Raw genomic sequence first — 18216 nt, forward strand, 5'->3', positions numbered from 1 at the left:
ATTCTACCGCCAGGACTTAAGAACTTTTTAAAGCTATTATTAATGCTTTTTGAGATGGTGATTTAGATGCATATCATATTTTTTTACTGAGTTAAGTATTGTATGTAATTAGTTTTGCTACAACAGGTGTATGGGACATTGGAAAAAAGTTGAATTTCCCCATGGGGATGAATAAAGTATCTATCTATCTAAAAAGGTTGGTGACCACTATCCTAGATTAAACTTGAACAGTACTAGGTCACCGCAGTAGAACTACAATGGCCTCAGTCCAAGACACCAGATCACTACAGAGCTGCCTTGGTGCCACTGAGCTAACTATCTTTGACAATCTTTTGTGATAGAAGTGATATGTGGAATCACCATTATCCAGACAGACTGAAAATGAAGCCAGCTGTAAGTGCTATCAGTTAAGCTGACACCTACTTGATCTCCATGTCCTCTCTCCAGCAAGATGATGGCACCAGTAATGATTACTGTTAATGTGCTTGGGGACTCTGTATATCCATCTACAAATCAGGACTATCAAAATACCCACTGTGCTCAAATTCAGGAACAAGTTAATGGCAGAAAACTCTGGATCCAAGTTCCCATTCTTTTCCATGCAATCATGGCTGGTTTGTCACCTTTATCACATCATATGTGTGTTAAGGAAGATACTTTTAACTTTACAACCAGATAATCTAAGAAATTATAATTGGGAACAAAGAAACAGAAGAATTAAACACACTTTGGTTTTGTCTTTGCAAAGGAAGAACAGACAGACAGGTGATGGGTGGAGAGTGGGAATGGAGAGACACTGAAGAAAAAATATTAGTAAAAAAAAGTTTCATAAAATTATTGGGGCTAAAGCTTGACAAATCCTCAGAACCTAATAATCTACACCTCAAAGGTTGTAGGGTCATTGTTTAAAAACAAAGTGTTTCCCACTCCCTATAGAATGGAGGTAAAACATTTTCTCTCTGAGGGTTTAGAGTCCTTGGAACTTTCTACCTTTATGGAATGATAGCAGCATCGTCTTCGAATATTTTAAAGTAAGATGTGAGTAGATATTTGGTTAGCAAGGAGAAAGACTAGCAAAGATAGAGAGGAACGTACAGCTAAGGGTACAAACAGATGAGCTATGACCATATTAAATGGCAGAGTGAGCTTGAGTGGCCAAGTGGTTTACTTCTGATCCCAAAGTGTATGTTAGAATCCCAAAGTTAGATATGGTCCTTGTGGCTAAAGGGATCAGGGGGTATGGAGAGAAAGCAGGTACAGGGTTCTGAGTTGGATGATGAGCCATGATCATACTGAATGGCGGTGCAGGCTTGAAGGGCCGAATGGCCTACTCCTGCACCTATTTTCTATGTTTCTATGTTTTCTGTTTGTACAGCAGAAAATCCAACATGATTCTGACATGCAGAATGTATTTACCAAAATCAGCAGATGTTAAGCCAGACACCAAGTTTAATTGGGTACATGCCAATCTGACCCAATGGAAAAATCTAACTCATCCATATTTTGCAGTCTGGTGCAAGAATTGAGAAAATAATAAGAGCAACACACTTAATTTAGAGCTGAGAACCACTAACAAAGTTATTGTTGTACCAACAATACTATTGCCTCTGGAGCTACCCAGAATTGCAACAGACTCCCTTGGTACGTACAATGAAGAACATATTTGTAAGATAGTCAAGCACATTACTTACATCAGGACTCTTTAAGGTGCTGTCTAAGGCCAGTCCTGGGCCAAAACCAGTCAGTGCTTTGACATACGTGGAAGGTGGTAAGGATCTCCGACATTGCGTGAACACAGAAAATGCCAGTGATTTAAGGTGCTGGGAATAGAGGTGTCGATCATCATTTTTCACAGGTTGCAAAAGATACTGACATGGAACAATCTGTGAAGAGATAAATCCAAAATTGAATACTTTTGAATCTTATTCTAATTCTCATTAGAGTTTCAGCCTGGATATGGTACAGTGATCTATTCTTTAATTAGAGCAATGCAGGAGATCAAACTTTTATATTTCCATTTTGAGAACAGCCAGTCATAGAAAAGGGACCATCAACTAGTTCAATTTTAAGCTTAACTGCCATTCACGGTCAAGGTACAAAACATAGAACTAAAACACAACACACAGAGCACAGACACAGTGCCTATAAAAAGTATTCACTCCCCTTGGAAGTTTTCATGTTTTATTGTTTTACAACACCGAATCACAGTGGATTTAATTTGGGTTTTTTTGACACTGATCAACTTAAAAGACTCTTTCATGTCAAAGCAAAAACAGATCTCCACCAAGTGATCTAAATTAATTACAAACATCAAACACAAAATAACTATTGCATAAGTATTCACCACTTTCAAGTCAGTATTTAGTAGATGCATCTTTGGCAGCAATTACAGCCTTGAGTCTATGTGAATAAGTCTCTAGTAGCTTTGCACATCTGAACAATGCAGTTTTTCCCCATTCTTCTTTTCAAAACTGCTCAAGCTCTAAGATTGCATAGGGATCATGAATGCACAAACCTTTCAATCCAACCACAAATTCTCAATTGGATTCAGATCTGGACTCTAACTTGGCCACTCCAGGACATTAACTTTGTTGCTTTTAAGCCATTCCTGTATAGCTTTGGCTTTATGTTTGGGTTCACTGTCTTGCTGGTGAACAAATCTTCTCCCAAGTCGCATTTCTCTTGCAGACTGCTTCAGGTTTTCCTCCAACATTTCGCTGTATTTTGCTGCATTCATTTTACCCTCTACCTTCACAAACCTTCCAGGGCCTGCTGCAGTGAAGCGTCCCCACAGCAAATTAAGAGCCCTTGGAATTACAGGGAAGTTTCTAGCATGGGTGGAGCATTGGCTGGTCAGCAGAAAAAAAAGAGTGGGAATCAGGAGATCCTGTTCTGGCTGGCTGCCAGTTACCAGCGGAGTTCCACAGGGGTCGATGTTGGGAATGCTGCTTTTTACGAGGTATGTCAATGATTTGGACTATGGTATTGATGGATTTGTGGCTAAATTTGCCGACGATACAAAGATAGGTGGAGGAGCGGGTAGTGTTAAGGTAGTGTAAAGGAAACAGAGAGCCTGCAGAAAGACTTAGATAGTTTAGGGGAATGGGCAAAGAAGAGGCAAGTGAAATACAATGTTGGAAAGTGCACAGTCGTGCACTTTGGTGGAAGAAACAAACGGGCAGACTATTAGTTAGATGGGGAGAGAATTCAAAATGCAGAAATGCAAAGGGATTTGAGAGTCCTTGCGCAGGATATCCTAAAGGTTAACCTCCTGGTTGAGTCTGTTGTGAAGAAGGTGAATGCAATGTTGGCATTCATTTCTACAGGTATAGAATATAAGAGCAGGGATGGGATGTTGAGGATCTATAAGGCACTCATGAGACCATAATTCCAATATTGTGTGCAGTTTTGGCCTCCTTATTTTAGAAAGGATATTGTAGAGGGTTCAGAGAAGATTCACGAGAATGATTCCAGGAATGAAAGGGTTACTGTATGAGGAACATCTGGCAGTTCTTGGGCTGTATTCCTTGGAGTTCAGGAGAGTGGGGGGGGGGGGGGGTGGGGGTGGGGATCTCCTAGAAACATTCCGAATGTTAAAAGGCCTGAACAGATTAGATATGGCAAAGTTATTTCCCACAGTAGGGGATTCTAAGACATGAGGCACAACATCCATTTAGAACTGAGATGCAGAGAAATTACTTTAGTCAGAGGGTGGTAAATCTGTGGAATATGTTGCCACGAGTGGCTGTGAAGGCCGTAATTGGGTGTGTTTAAGGCAGAGATAGATAGGTTCTTGATTAGTCAGGGCATCAAAGGGTATGGGGTGAAGGTAGGGGAGTGGGGATGACTGGAAGAATTGGATCTGCCCACGATCAGCAGACTCAATGGTCCAAATTGCCTACTTCTGCCCCTATATCTTATCTTCTTATGACACGCAAGAGTTTCTTCCTATTGATCAGTGTCAATAAAGCCAAATTAAATTCACTGTGATTCAATGTTGTAAAACAATAGAACATAAACAGTTCCAAGGGGGAGGGTGAATACTTTTTAGAGGCACTGTAATTATGGGGAAAAAGTTACAAATTTGTATTTTCAATAATAATATAGCTCAAGTCCCCAAGTGTCATGACCGTAGAATGATGGTACATGGTTGTTGTCCTGGAGCCACATGTCTGCAAGAACAGCCACAATAGTTCCTTATATCATGTAGTGCAGCCACAGATCAGTGTAATCCAAATTGTCTCCCACCGAGCAAACACTGGAGAGCGGCACTGATGGGAGGAGAAGGCCTCCAACCCAGCACAGAATCCAGTAGTGCTCACCCTTCCTCATCAGTCACGGAAGGAGACCCAAAGACTTGGATGAGCCCTGGACATTGCCACAACCGACGCCACATAGCTCCCCTGCCGTCGGTCTCACCAATCAACCAAAGTCTCAGTATTCTACATTACCAATGTCCGACAGGGTCTTGCGATCACATCAAAATGTCCAAACCAGTCACCTGCACTATCCGTTGGATCACGCCTTTGCACAGTGCCACTGACAGTGCCTATAGAAAGCTACAACATGATGCGTAACACGTCTAGTTCCACTGCAATCCAGCAAATTGCTATTGGGGTAGACCTGCAGTACTTGATATTCTTGATTAGTCAATAAGTGTCTTGCGATCGTGAAAGAAAAATGACGAGCAACTGCACCTTTGGTTAAACCCAGAGAGGCCGCTGCATCCAATTGCACTCATCTTACCGCATCTAACTGTCACATTATACCCATTACTCTGAAAATAATTCACAGCAGTTTAGAATGCCATAGGTGTCCCAAAGACACCCTAATAATTCAAATCTGTGCTGTTGTATAGAACAATAACAAAACACAGATTACTTGGTCTTCCAGTTTCTTGCCTAAACGGCTATTAAACCATTAAAGCAACAGTCTGTGCAGCCATCAGGATTGATGAAGGGGAGTAATTTAAAATACAACACTGATCACTGCATAAAGATCAAAATCAGATTCTTCAAATTCATCTTTTGCTTTCTTCACCTGAAGCTTCTGTGCTGTGAGATCTGCTACAAGCCTGTGGGTTCGCATGGTGGACTGTTGCTTTAAGAGCGCCTGAGTGAAGCGGGACTAACTATGATGTCAGGCACCAGCTTTCTTGGCTCACTTCTGATTTTTACAGAGAGAGAGAGAAACAGTCAGTTGGAACGAGAGCGACAGAACAGCTACTCTCATAGTCTGAGTAAGACTTGGGCTTAAGAACTGCCAGGGCAAGGTTTGCTCCAGAATGTCTGTCACTTTGTATAATCCAAAGGAGTGGATTTAGGAATGTCCTGTGGGACCACTCGAAGTTAACCCTTCCCTGGGTATGTTATGTGGTAATCACTTGAAGATGACATTCCTGTGACAGATCACTTTAGTGATATATCTTAAGTGGACTTTGGATCGATTCAACAGACAAGATCCTTGACGACGGTTTGCATTTACCTGTGGAATCCAACATAATCGCCATCTCTCTACATTTACCTTGGATTACAAACATCTCTCTCCCATCATTCACTTCGTGGACATCTGAACTTTCCTATTTTACCTTCGTAAGACTCTAAGCTTTGTTTTCAAGCTTGTTACCTTGGAAGCCACACACATATATACCTGCATAACCCTGTTAACTTCTGTTTATCTTGTTTCAGTTATGATATTATAAGTAGTTACTAATAAAGCTAGTGGTTTTAACATCAAAACCAGACTCCATGTGTAATTCCATTGCTGCTGGGTATGTACAGATCAGCTTCTCAATACTTATAACTGAGTTGGATAATGAGGAGACTTGTGCTGATTTTTGCCAGCTGAATAAAGGTTAGTGCTGTATCAGGTAGCATAAGTAGAATTATAAAAGTACATTGACACCTGAAGACTGAAGCTCAGGAGAGGGTACAGGCATTCAAGGACAAAGAAGGAAATTTATAGTTGGAGCCAAAGGAAATGGGTGAGGTACTAAACAAATACTTAGCAAGAATACTCACTGAAGAAATGTACATACAGGACAGTGAGGTAAGTGTGAGTTCTGCCAATATTCTAGGGCGTGTTGATATCATGAAGTAGGTAATGTTGGGTCTCTTGAAGGACGTGAAGGTGGATTAAGTCCAGAGACTGATGAGACCTATTCCAGATTATTGAGAGCAGCAAAAAGGGGAGGTTTCCTGGCAGTTGACAATACAGTCGGCCCTCCTTATCTGCAGGGGATTGGTTCTGGGACCCACCGTGGATACCGAAAAAACACAGATGCTCAAGTCAGTGGACTTTAAGGCCTGGCGGAGCTCCGGACTTTATTTAACCAGTCTCAGAGCAGTGGACTTTAAGACCCAGTGGAGCTCGGGACCCGCCACCCACAGTGTTTCTGTTCCGGAAAACAACCAAGATTGAAAATAAAGTGGAAATAATAAAGCGATCGGAAAGAGGTGAAACGCCATCGGTCACTGGAAAAGCATTAGGCAAGTGGGTCAATGATTGTAACAATTTTAAAGGGTAAAGTGAGAATAATAGAGCATATGAAGACCCTGCCCCGATGAAATCTACAATTATTACTAAGCAACGCAGTGGTTTAAGTTTTGAAATACATACGTTTCTTAAGTGTTTTATATGCATAGAAAGGTTAAATATATACTGAGACAAATATTTGACTAACTGACGCTAAATAATATCGAATGTACCTGTTCTGACTTAGAGAACTTCCAGTCTTTTTTTTTCGATTCCCGATCCGCGGTAACCTATGCACATCCTCCCATATACTTTAAATCATCTCTAGATTACTTATAATACCTAATACAATGTAAATGCTATGTAAATAGTTGTTATACTGTATTGTTTAGGGAATAATGACAAGAAAAAAGTCTGTACATGCTCAAACAATAAGTGCTGGAGAGAGAACTTCAGGGTTTTCCCGATCCGCAGTTGGTTGAATCCGTGCATGCGGAACCCGCGGATAAGGAGGGCCGACTGTATATACTTGCTTGCCAGAGGCAAGGTCCCAGACAACTTGAAGGTAGCTATTGGAGAGAATTAGGAATAAGACTTACATATACTTGGAAAAGTATGGTCTTATTACAAATAGTCAGTATGACTTTGCGCGGGGTCAGGGCAAGTCTTACGAACTTTAAGACTTTTCTGGGGAAGTTATGATGATGATTAACGGGGTGGGATAGTGGATGTTGTCTACGTGGACTTTATTATTTAGTGATTCAGCAGGGTAACAGGCCCTTCTGGGCCAACTAGCCCATGCCACCCAGTTAAACATATGTGCCAATTAACTACTAACCCATGTATCGTTGGAATACGGCAAGGACCTTCATGCTAGGCTGACCCACAGATTAAGACAAATGGGATCACAGTGACTGTTAGACTGGGTTCAAAAATGACTTGGCTATAGACAACAAAAGGGTTCCCTGACTAGAAGTCTATGACCAGTGATGTTCTGCAGGGATCAGTGTTGTGCCATTTGTTATACAAATAAATGACTTGGATGAAAATGTAGATTCTAAAAGATGGCTAACAATACAAAACTTGGTGGAGTTGTACGTTGTGAAGGTTGTCTAAGAACATAGATCAGTCAAAGGTAAGGCCAGAGAAGTGGCAGGTGGCATAAGTGTGATGTGTTGCACTTTGATAGATGAAATGTAATGGGTAAGTACACAGTCAATGGCATGGCTCATAAGAACATTGATGGACAGAGTGACAGGTCCATGGGTCCCTAAAAAGGCAACACAAGTAGCTAGTACAGGAAATAAGGCAAACAGTGTACTTGCCTTTAGTAGTCAAGATGTTGAGTACAAAAGGCAGGAAATCACGTGGATTACTGTGTACAGTTCTATTTGCCACATCTTCATCTTCCTGCTAGAAGTATCAAGTTCAAGAGGCGTATTTTTCAAGATGGGGGGGGGGGGGGGAGAGATTAAAGATGTGCAAAGCAAGTTTTGTTTTTAAGTGCCTAGAACATGCCGCCAGCAATATTTAGAGGCATGTAAACAGAGACATGAATATGCAAGGAATGGAGGGATATGGTTTAATTTGGCACCATGGGCCAAAGGGCTTTTTCCTGTGCTCTACTGTTCTATGTTCAGACGGATTTCAATAAAGTGCAATCTTGTCCTTTCTGAACCAAAATGAAAGGGGAGCACTCCAACAGATACTTAAAGGTTTGGTCAGATTATTTTTAGAGAACACAGGAGAGCAATAGATATTTAGAAATGAAGGAATTGCAAGATAGTGTGCTTGTGAAGCAAAGAGGTAATGCCATGATCTTAGTGAGTCACACAGCAGCATGTGGAGCTTCTATTTCTTGTACAATTATGAAAGGAGAACAGATTTGGGATTGTGGATGCTTTCAGTCTGTGCAGCTGCAAAGTTATTTATTTAGAGATACAGTGTGGAACAGGCCCTTTCGACCAAACAAGTTGTACTCCCCAGCAACCCAACTATTTAACCCCACTCCAATCACAGGACAAGTTACAATGGTATGTCTTTGGACTGTGAAAGGAAACCAGAGCAGCCAGAGGAAATCCACATGGTCATGGGGAGAACATTCAGACTCCTTACAGACAGCACCAAACTGAACTCCAAATTTGAAAATGTTGTCATGGCACCCGTCCAATGTTGGTCAACATATCTAACATCAGGAGACTTACCCCCCCCCACTGTATAAGCAAGCACATTTTAAACTGGTAACCTGCCAGTTTACTCAACTGGGTTTAGCAATCTATCTCCTTCCTTTTGTTCCATGCCATGACCAAGGAATGTCACTAAAGCATGGATTTTAATACAATGCTCCCATTTTCGCCCATCCCAGAGGAAAAAGAAAATGCTGTGTGAAAAATGTGTTAACATCTGCTTCAAACAACGCAAAAATAAAATCCTCATTAAATATTCAGCATCTAACCAATAAAACACAAGAATCAATATACTCTGTTGGCCTCAGACCAGTTACTCCTGGCACAGAGAGTTTGGTTACAAATTCTCTCCTTCTCTCTCTCACACACACACACGCATGAACTCATTACTTTGTTCAGATTCTGTACAGAAGATCAAACCATGCAGATTATGTGTAAACAAGTATACAAGTTGCCTGTTCCAAACACTTCCAGCCACTCTAAATTGCCCCAACTAGTTCTAAATACTGTAGTAATTCAAAGCATTAATAGGATATCAAATGACAAGATCCAAACTGAATGCATGAAGAAATAGTCGATTCGCCATAGCACTGCTCACCAGATACAAATACACAAGTTTTTCCAGAATAGTGGCACTAAAACGTCACGAGTGGATGTGGGGAGAATTCCTACACACAGACAAAACATTAGGCCCAATATGGAGATCATACAGGCGCAGGGTAGAAATGCTAGAAATAGAGAAAAGCAAGGAACTTAAAAGAAAAAGACAGGTCTCAAGGTTTAGCAATTGTTTAGCATTCATGAGTTAAGTAAAAGGACATTTAAAAACAGCAGAATACTTAAATAACAACACACACAAAATGCTGGTGGAACACAGCAGGCTAGGCAGCATCTAGAAGGAGAAGCACTGCCGACGTTTCGGGCCTAGACCCTTCGTCAGGACTAACCGAAAGGAAAGATAGTAAGAGATTTGAAAGTAGTGGGGGGGTGGGGGGAGAGGGGGAAATGCGAAATGATAGGAGAAGACCGGAGGGGGTGGGATAAAGCTAAGAGCTGGAAAGGTGATTGGCGAAAGTGATACCGAGCTGGAGAAGGGAAAGGATCATGGGACGGGAGGCCTCAGGAGAAAGAAAGGAGGCAGGGGGGAGCATCAGAGGGAGATGGAGAACAGGCTAACTAAATATGTCAGGGATGGGGGTAAGAAGGGGAGGAGGGGCATTAATGGAAGTTAGAGAAGTCAATGTTCATGTCATCAGGTTGGAGGCTACCCAGCCAGTATATAAGGTGTTGTTCCTCCAACCTGAGTTTGGATTCATTTTGACAATAGAGGAGGCCATCGATAGACATATCAGAATGGGAATGGGACATGGAATTAAAATGTGTGGCCACTGGGAGATCTTGCTTTTTCTGGCGGATCGAGCGTAGATGTTCCACGAAACGGTCTCCCAGTCTGCGTTGGGTCTCACTAATATATAAAAGGCCACACCGGGAACACCGGACACAGTATATCACACCAGCCGACTCACAGGTGAAGTGTCGCCTCACCTGGAAGGACTGTCTGGGGCCCTGAATGTGGTGAGGGAGGAAGTGTAAGGGCAGGTGTAGCACTTGTTCCGTTTACAAGGATAAGTGCCAGGAGGGAGATCAGTGGGAAGGGATGGGGGGGACGAGTGGACAAGGGAGTCGCGTAGGGAGCGATCCCTGCAAAAAGCAGAAGGGGGGGTGGGGAGAAGGGAAAAATGTGTTTGGTAGTGGGATCCCGTTGGAGATGGCGGAAGTTACGGAGAATTATATGTTGGACCTGGAGGCTGGTGGGGTGGTAGGTAAGGATAAGGGGAACCCTATCCTGAGTGGGGTGGCGGGTGGATGGGGTGAGGGCAGATGAAATACTTAAATCATCTTTCTTTTTTTGCAGGCTACATTAAGATGGAGAAGTAACCTGGCACCTTTCCCTACTTCCCCAAAGTAACATGGTTAATTAAAACAAAATGCAGAAAATATTCAGAAAGTTGAGCAATATGCGTGGAAAGAAAAACAGAGTTTACATTTAATAATGGGTAACCTTGATAAAGTGGGAATACTGATTTAAGTTCTAACTACCTCAACTGCCTTCCTTGGTATGACTAGCCATTCTCTTTTATGCCCACTGGCTTTAGTTGTGCCAAAGCACCTGGTACCACAATTCATCAAGAGTTCTTGCTGTCAAGAGCAGTAACTCCTAAGATTTTACTTCCCACCCCTCCCCCCACATCTCACCTTACTTTTGGAATTCAACTCTGATCCACATTTGGATCAAGGCTGTAAGGAGGCCTGAGCCAAGAAGCCCCAGCAAAACCCAAACTGAGCATCGGTGTATAGGTTATTGACAGTACTATTGATCCAACCTTGCTGATAATTAAAACAGACTAATTGTGTGGTAAATTAGCAGGATTAGATTTGCCTTGCCTTTTATAAAGAGGATATATCTGGTAATTTTTCTTCTACAACTCTAATGAAACATCAGAATAATAAAACTTCAATAATATGGCACCTCTCTGGATTTTGGTAGAGCTGGATTACTGGAGTGACATGTTTCCAGATGATTGATTATATTAAATTAATACCTCAAACTTTAAACTCACTTTTATTACATGTTACACAGTAACAATGTTATGATAATGTCACTCCTATTACTAAAGAGAAAGCGCTTGGGAAGCTGCAAAGTCTTAAGGTATATAACAGATGGTGTACACCCCAGGGTTCTGAAAGAGGTGGCTGAAGAGACTGTGGAGGCATTAGTAATGATCTTTCAAGAATCACTAGATTTAGGATGGGTTCTGGAGGACTGGAATAGTGCAAATGTCTCTCCACTCTTCAAGGAGGGAGGGAGCTATTACGGATGAGGTTCGAGGTACTTGGAGGCACATGATAAAATAGATCAAAGTCAGCAAGGTTTTCAGAAGGGGAAATCTTGCCTGACAAATCTGTTGGAATCTTTGAGGATAGAACAGACAGGACAGCCAAAGGAGAGTCAGTGGTTATTGTTTATTTGGTTCAGGCGGCCTTTGACAAGGTGCTGCACTTGAGGCTGCTAAACAAAATAAGAACTTGAGTATTACAGGAAAGATACACAAGGTGACTCATGGAAAAGACCAGAGATGAGGCACAGAGTCGTGAGCAACTCCATCTCAAAGCGGTGAGGAAAACTGAAGAATCGAGGTGAATGTGGAGGGGTCAGAAATGACTCCCAACAGAGACGGTCAGCAGCTGGATTGGTGGTGTTGGGACCAGGATTGGTGCATTCAACCCAGATCAGTAGCGTTTGGACCCTGTTTGGCAGTCACTCTTTACGGAAGGACTGTGTTCATACAGCTGTTCTCCTTGTATGCAGCCTAAAAGACATTTCCCATACATTATTCTGTTTATGTGATTATTGGACTACTCTATACTGCTTTCCTTCCGTTTTTCAGTGTTTTCTTTCTGCAGCTGGTTGGCAGGTGTGAGTGTCTAGTTGGGGGTTTGGTGCTACTGCCGCTGTTTTTTCCTGCGAGTGAGAGTATCAGGAATCTGGGATTATTACGTGTAGGGGGTCAGCGATTGTTATTCACACTTTTTTTTGCTGCGTGGAGGAGGTAATTGTGGGGTCTCTGAGCTTTGTTTCTTTTCTTTTTCATGCTGATGGGGTGAGGGGAAGGGGGGTGGCTGATGAATTTTCTTTCATCAGCACCCATGGTCTTTCTATATTTAATAGCTATCTGACTAGACAAATGTTGTTGTATCATACATGCATACTTTTGACAATAAAATGAACCTTCGAAGATAATAAACTAAAATGGATAGAAGATTGGGGAACTGGCAGGAGGTAAAGAGTGGGAATAAAGGGGCCCTTTTCTGGTTAGCTGCTGGTGACGAGTGGTATGCCACTGGAGTCGGTGTTGGGGCCGATTCTTACACGTTGTATATCAATGATTTGCATGAAGGAATTGACAGCTTTGTGGCCAAGTTTGCAGATGATATGAAGATAGCTGAATGGGCAGGTAGTGTTGAGGAAGCAGGGTGTCTGCAGAAGGACTGGAGAAAGAGACAAAGAAGTGACAGATGGAATATAATGCAGGGAAGTGCATGCACTTTGGCGAAACGATTAAAGGTATGGGGTATTTTGTAAATGGAAATAAAATTCAAAAATCGGAGGTGCAGAGGGACTTGGAAGTCCTTGTGTAGGATTCCCCAAAGCCACAGTTCCCAATCTTTTTTATGCCATGGGACAATACCATTAAGCAAGATAGACCCAGGTTGGGAATTCCTGCCCTAAAAGTTAACTTACAGGTTGAGTCAGTAGTAAGGAAGGCAAATGCAATGTTAGCATTCATTTCAAAAGGACTAGAGTACAAAAACGAGGATGTAATGCTGAGGCTTTATAAGTCATTGTTCAGGCTGCACTTGGAGTATTATGGCCCTTTGTCTTAGAAAGGATGTGCTGGCATTAAAGAGAGTCCAGAGGAGGTCTATGAGAATGATCCCAGGAGTGAAAGGGTTAATGTACAAGGAGGCAGGAGAATGGAGTAGAGAGGGATAATAAATCAGTCATGATGGACTGGCAGAACAGACTTGATGGGCCAAATGGCCTGCTTCTGCTCCTAGGTCTTATGGCCTTATAATGAATCTTCTAATGAACTGGGTAAGCTCAAAGAGAACAATGGAAACAAGGGCCTCAATAAGTCCAAAGAGAGTCAGATACTAAGCAGGCATGAATTCCACACAATCAGATAGTGGATTATCAGAATTCCTCTGTAGCTGGGAATACCAGAAAGTACTTATTATGAAACTGGCCTTTAGAAAACAATAGGACTGGACAGAGTCTATGAAAGAAAGGTCACACTTGACAAATTTGTTACGACTCTGAGATTGTAACAAAAAGGATAAAGGGGAAACAGCAAGGGATTTGGTGTACTTAGACTTTCAGGAGGCCTTCACAATTAAATTACTGCTGCAAGGCACTTGGACCTGTGGAAAAAAGGATTCCCTTCACTCCAGACATTCTAGATAAAGCCAGGTGGGTAACAGAAAATATTTATAAACTTTCATTCTATGATGAATCACCACAAAATCCTTCAGATTTTACCTTCAAGTGTATCCCTCAGAGTGTCAGACACCCTGAGCCAATAGGCTGGTCCTGGACTTATTTCCACTTGGCATGATTAACTTGTTATTATTTAATTATTTATGGTTTTATATTGCTATATTTCTACACTATTCTTGGTTGGTGCAGCTGTAACGAAACCCAATTTCCCTTGGGATCAATAAAGTATGTTTGTCTGTCTGTCTAATGCTCCAATGTGATTGTTTTAAAGCACCCTAGTATCAGATCATCTTTGAATTACAAATAATTATCCACCACACTAACACACGAAACAAACACCTCCAAATGCATTACGTGGGTTCCTACAGAGGTCAATGTATAAAGATCTTAGACATGAAGGAGAGGTATTCTTCGCATGCTAAAGCAATCTTGCAACAATATTAAAGGAACTAGTTTCTCTTCTATGGTCACTTTCTCATCTTAAAAACCTGTACCCACCTGCACAGATATTGCATTTTTGATGTGCTGGGGCAAGAAATGGATCATCTCCAAGTAGCAGCGCAACAGCCCGAGTGTCCAAACATTTGAAGACGACGAACTTTCATCGTCTGTATTATATGTAAAAGGATCCACAATGTATACAACAATAGATGGTGGATAAGTGACAGCATGTGATTCCCCTTCTGTTGGGACCCCAATTTTATCCCTTTCCATGGTGCTGCAATACAAACAAAAAGAATCAAAAGTCAGCATATAACTGCATATTATTAACCAAGGCATTACAGTATCAATACAAAACAAGGGTGGTATAATTGTGCATTTGTCAACAATGACACACAGATCTAGTGACTTGATCCCAACCTTGAATGGTACATGAATGGAGTTTGCAGCTTCTCCATATGATCCTCCCTTGTGCATCCCAAAAATGTGCTTGCTGATCAGTTAATTGGTTACTATTCACTGCCCATAGTGTAGGTGAGTGTTAGAAGGGAATCAATGAGCAGCTGAGAGAAAACAGATTACACAGGGAAGTAGTGACAGATAGGACAATCTGCATACTCTGAGAGCCAGTATATGCTATGGGCAGAATGGCCTACTTCTATGTTGCAAGGAAATGTAAGGAAAGCCCATTGTTTTTACTCCTTGGCCATATACAAGCTGGTATCACTGATACCTGGAAAATAATTTATTCCTTCTGAAAGTAAAATAATTATTCTATTTTCATAGGTTCATCTCCTTGACTGGCCAGCCCAAAGTACATTCTCTGTCATGGACATACGAAAACATACCATCAGCTCTACTATTTTATAATTCAGAATTGCAAACAAGTAGTATTTTGCAACTCCTATTATTTTTCTCTCCAAGGCATACAGAAAATATTTAATTGTTTTTGACATTTCTTTTTTAAAAAAAACAAGGCATGCATGGGTTTAAAGCTCCACCGAAAGACATTTATAATTAGTAAATACTAGCATTCAATTTTACCGAGAGGTGAAGACAGCAATCTTATTTCCAGCAGGAAAAGAAAACAACCCATCTGTACTCTGCCCAAAACATGAATTTGAATCAGTAAGTCAAGGGGGGGCTCTGCAGCAGAAAAGAACATTCAATGGTTCGATAAAGATATGAATAGTGAATCAATTTTCTATTTCTATGATAGGAATCCAGTAATCTGTTATTCAGTGTTCACCGATTACATTAAAGACACATTACTCTCAGGACTCTACAATATCCCTGTATTTTGGGCGGCTATCAACGGGAGCCAAAAAAAAAAACATGGACAAGTAACTTCTGTGACACATCTGTATGATGAAGACATCATTGGTAATGCCTCTTCTGATTCACCCCCATCTTAATAGATTTCATTGCCGTCAAAAAGTTCTGATGTTTATCTGACATAACTCTTTCAAACCAAAGCTGCATAACACCCTAGGATAATTGAACCAAACAGGCAGAAACAATGACATATAAATTGCTCAAGTTAGAGCATTTGTACATATTTCAGGTCCTGGCTCCAATGGCTTTCAGATTCCAACGGATTGTATATATTCTCCTGGATTTGTGATAATAGACAACCACTTTGGTACAAGAGGAATCCAAATTATAGAAACTGCATACACAAAAACAAAAGATGCATTTTAACATCTTTCCTATTACTGCTGTTTCTGTTTGTTCCTATCAAAAAATGCAAGGAAAATTATATTACTAAAGCATGGTTAGACCACATCTGCAGTACTAAGAACAACTCTATATTTCTTTTCATTTCTGATTTTTGTCTTGCCACTAGTGGAACAATTGGGGTCACTTTTAGAAACAGTCATTGAAGGTTACCTAGTTTATGTCCTGCTCTCATATCCACCGTATTATGATTCAGTTGCACTTTTAGTCAGTGGTTATTCCCTGCACACTAAAAATTGGAGCCTTTACAATTCGAATTCCATGAATTCCAAGGATGTCTGTTATAGCTGCATACCATCCTGACTTGGAAATTTATCATCTTCCAATATTGTTGCTGGGTCTAAATTGTAGAATTCGTGACCCAACAGCATCATGGAATTTTATAGATCAAGAAAGAAACTTTGTTATAATCTGCTTTGTATCCAAACAACATCCTCTATACTTGCACATGAAATGGACTGCAGATGTGCGAGGTTCAGTTCATTCAAGTGCAAAATATTCACAAATCAGAGTATTTTAAAATGGCAACTCGCTCACCTCTCTGGAGGATCCTGATGCTGCTGCCCTGTACCACCTGTTGTTGCATCATTGGATGTTCCAGTATTCTGCTGGGGCAGTTGTCCATTCTGGGTGGCTGATCCCTGTGCAGTCACAGCGCTAGAGTTGTTGTTCAAATGTGCAAATGATGAAAAGGAGGAACACTGTTTGACAGCAGATGATGAATTGGCCAGGGGCACGCTCGAAGTGGCAGCGGCAACCGTGGAGGCTGCAGCAGTGTTTGTTAAAGTACTGGTCAGTACAGGAGTGGAGTTGGAGGCTGCAGCAGATGCAGCACCAGCAGAACACTGTAATGGAGTCTGAGAAGTAGTGGACCGACTGGATGGGGAAACAGGGTTAGGTTGTGATAATAAGGAACTGTCCAGTGTTTGACCAGCAAGATATGGGCCTGAAACAAGGAGAAAATACAGATTTTAAAACACTGAGCACGGCTGCAAGTTTCTTACAAAATGCACAAAATGACATTTATTTAAACTCTCTCAAATATTCATCAGAACAACTCAGGAGGATAAAAATAAAAACTTTTGGAAGTAGATGCATCTGCTAGAATCTTGGACATATAGTACTCCAGTTAACTTCGTGATCCAGGTCTTTTGATAAATGTCCTTCACCAGAAATGTTAATTTTTTTTGTAGACTTTTAGCATATAGTATCTTATGTTAACACATTTCCAAGACTTCACAAATAGCACATGCTAGTAAAAAGAGTGAAACCAGGGTTCTAATATTTTTCTGTATAAAATAGCAAATGTGCAGTCGGTTAACTGTGCAATCTGTCTTATTTGCAAAGAAATTGCAATGTTCAGTATGTTGTCTGCTTTAGTATTAGAAATCAATTACCGTAGATTCCGGACTACAGAGCGCACCTGATTAAAAGCCGCTGGCTCTAATTTTAGAAATAAAATCAATTTTTTAATTGTAAAGGCCGCACCGGATTTTAGGCCGCACCGCTACTTTTAAATATACATACGTATCGGTAACACAAATTACGTTGCATATACTTTTTTACTGAACAGCACGAACAACATTCCAATATCTCCTAGCGACTGGTAAAAATATATATACGGCAGCCTACCAGGAAAAGTTATTGATCGCCTTTAACTTAAAAGCAGCGTTTTCGCTCGGGTCTGACGCGCTTGCGTAACGCGATCGGGTCTAATCGGGTCTGACGCGCTTGCATAACGCGATCGGGTCTAATCGGGTCTAACGCGCTTGCGTAACGAGATCGGGTCTAATCGGGTCTGACGCGCTTGCGTAACGCGATCGGGTCTAATCGGGTCTGACGCTTGCGTAAAGCGATCGGGTCTAATCGGGTCTGACGAGCTTGCGTAACGCGATCGGGTCTAATCGGGTCTGACGCGCTTGCGTAACGCGATCGGGTCTAATCGGGTCTGACGCGCTCGGGTCTTGCTTTTCTTCGAGTATTTTCCATGTTGATGAGGGTGAGTACAAATGACTGATTTACAATAATTTAATTGTGAAAGTGCGCTTGATTTATCGTACAATTTCATTGGACCTCTGTGAACTACTCATCAATTTTATTGGTCTACTGTTACGAGGCAAAATGTTTACGAGGCGGCATGAAAAAAAACCATGTATTAGCCGCTCTGGATTAAAGGCCGCAGAGTTCAAAGCTGTTCAAAATGTGGGAAAAAAGTAGCGGCTTATAATCCGGAATCTACGGTAATATAATACACATGACATAGGCACTCAAGATAATAGATCATTTAACAATTATGGGACAAGGAATTATCATGCTAGC

The 18216-nt window shown here is 41.3% G+C and overlaps 1 protein-coding gene across 2 annotated transcripts in view; it reads right to left on the reverse strand.

Moving 5' to 3' along the window:
• Window positions 1-18216, reverse strand: part of med13a (mediator complex subunit 13a) — a 187311-nt gene that overhangs the window by 24106 nt on the left and 144989 nt on the right. For both annotated transcript variants that reach the window (XM_073053133.1, XM_073053134.1), the window contains exons 21-23: window positions 16435-16843; window positions 14218-14437; window positions 1692-1883 (exon numbers count right to left, since the gene is read on the reverse strand). In XM_073053133.1, the coding sequence (XP_072909234.1) occupies window positions 1692-1883; window positions 14218-14437; window positions 16435-16843 (821 nt within the window). The remainder of the gene's footprint in view (window positions 1-1691; window positions 1884-14217; window positions 14438-16434; window positions 16844-18216) is intronic.

The sequence above is a fragment of the Hemitrygon akajei genome, chromosome 8, assembly GCF_048418815.1.
Source record: "Hemitrygon akajei chromosome 8, sHemAka1.3, whole genome shotgun sequence".
NCBI classification, from domain to species: Eukaryota; Metazoa; Chordata; class Chondrichthyes; order Myliobatiformes; family Dasyatidae; genus Hemitrygon; species Hemitrygon akajei.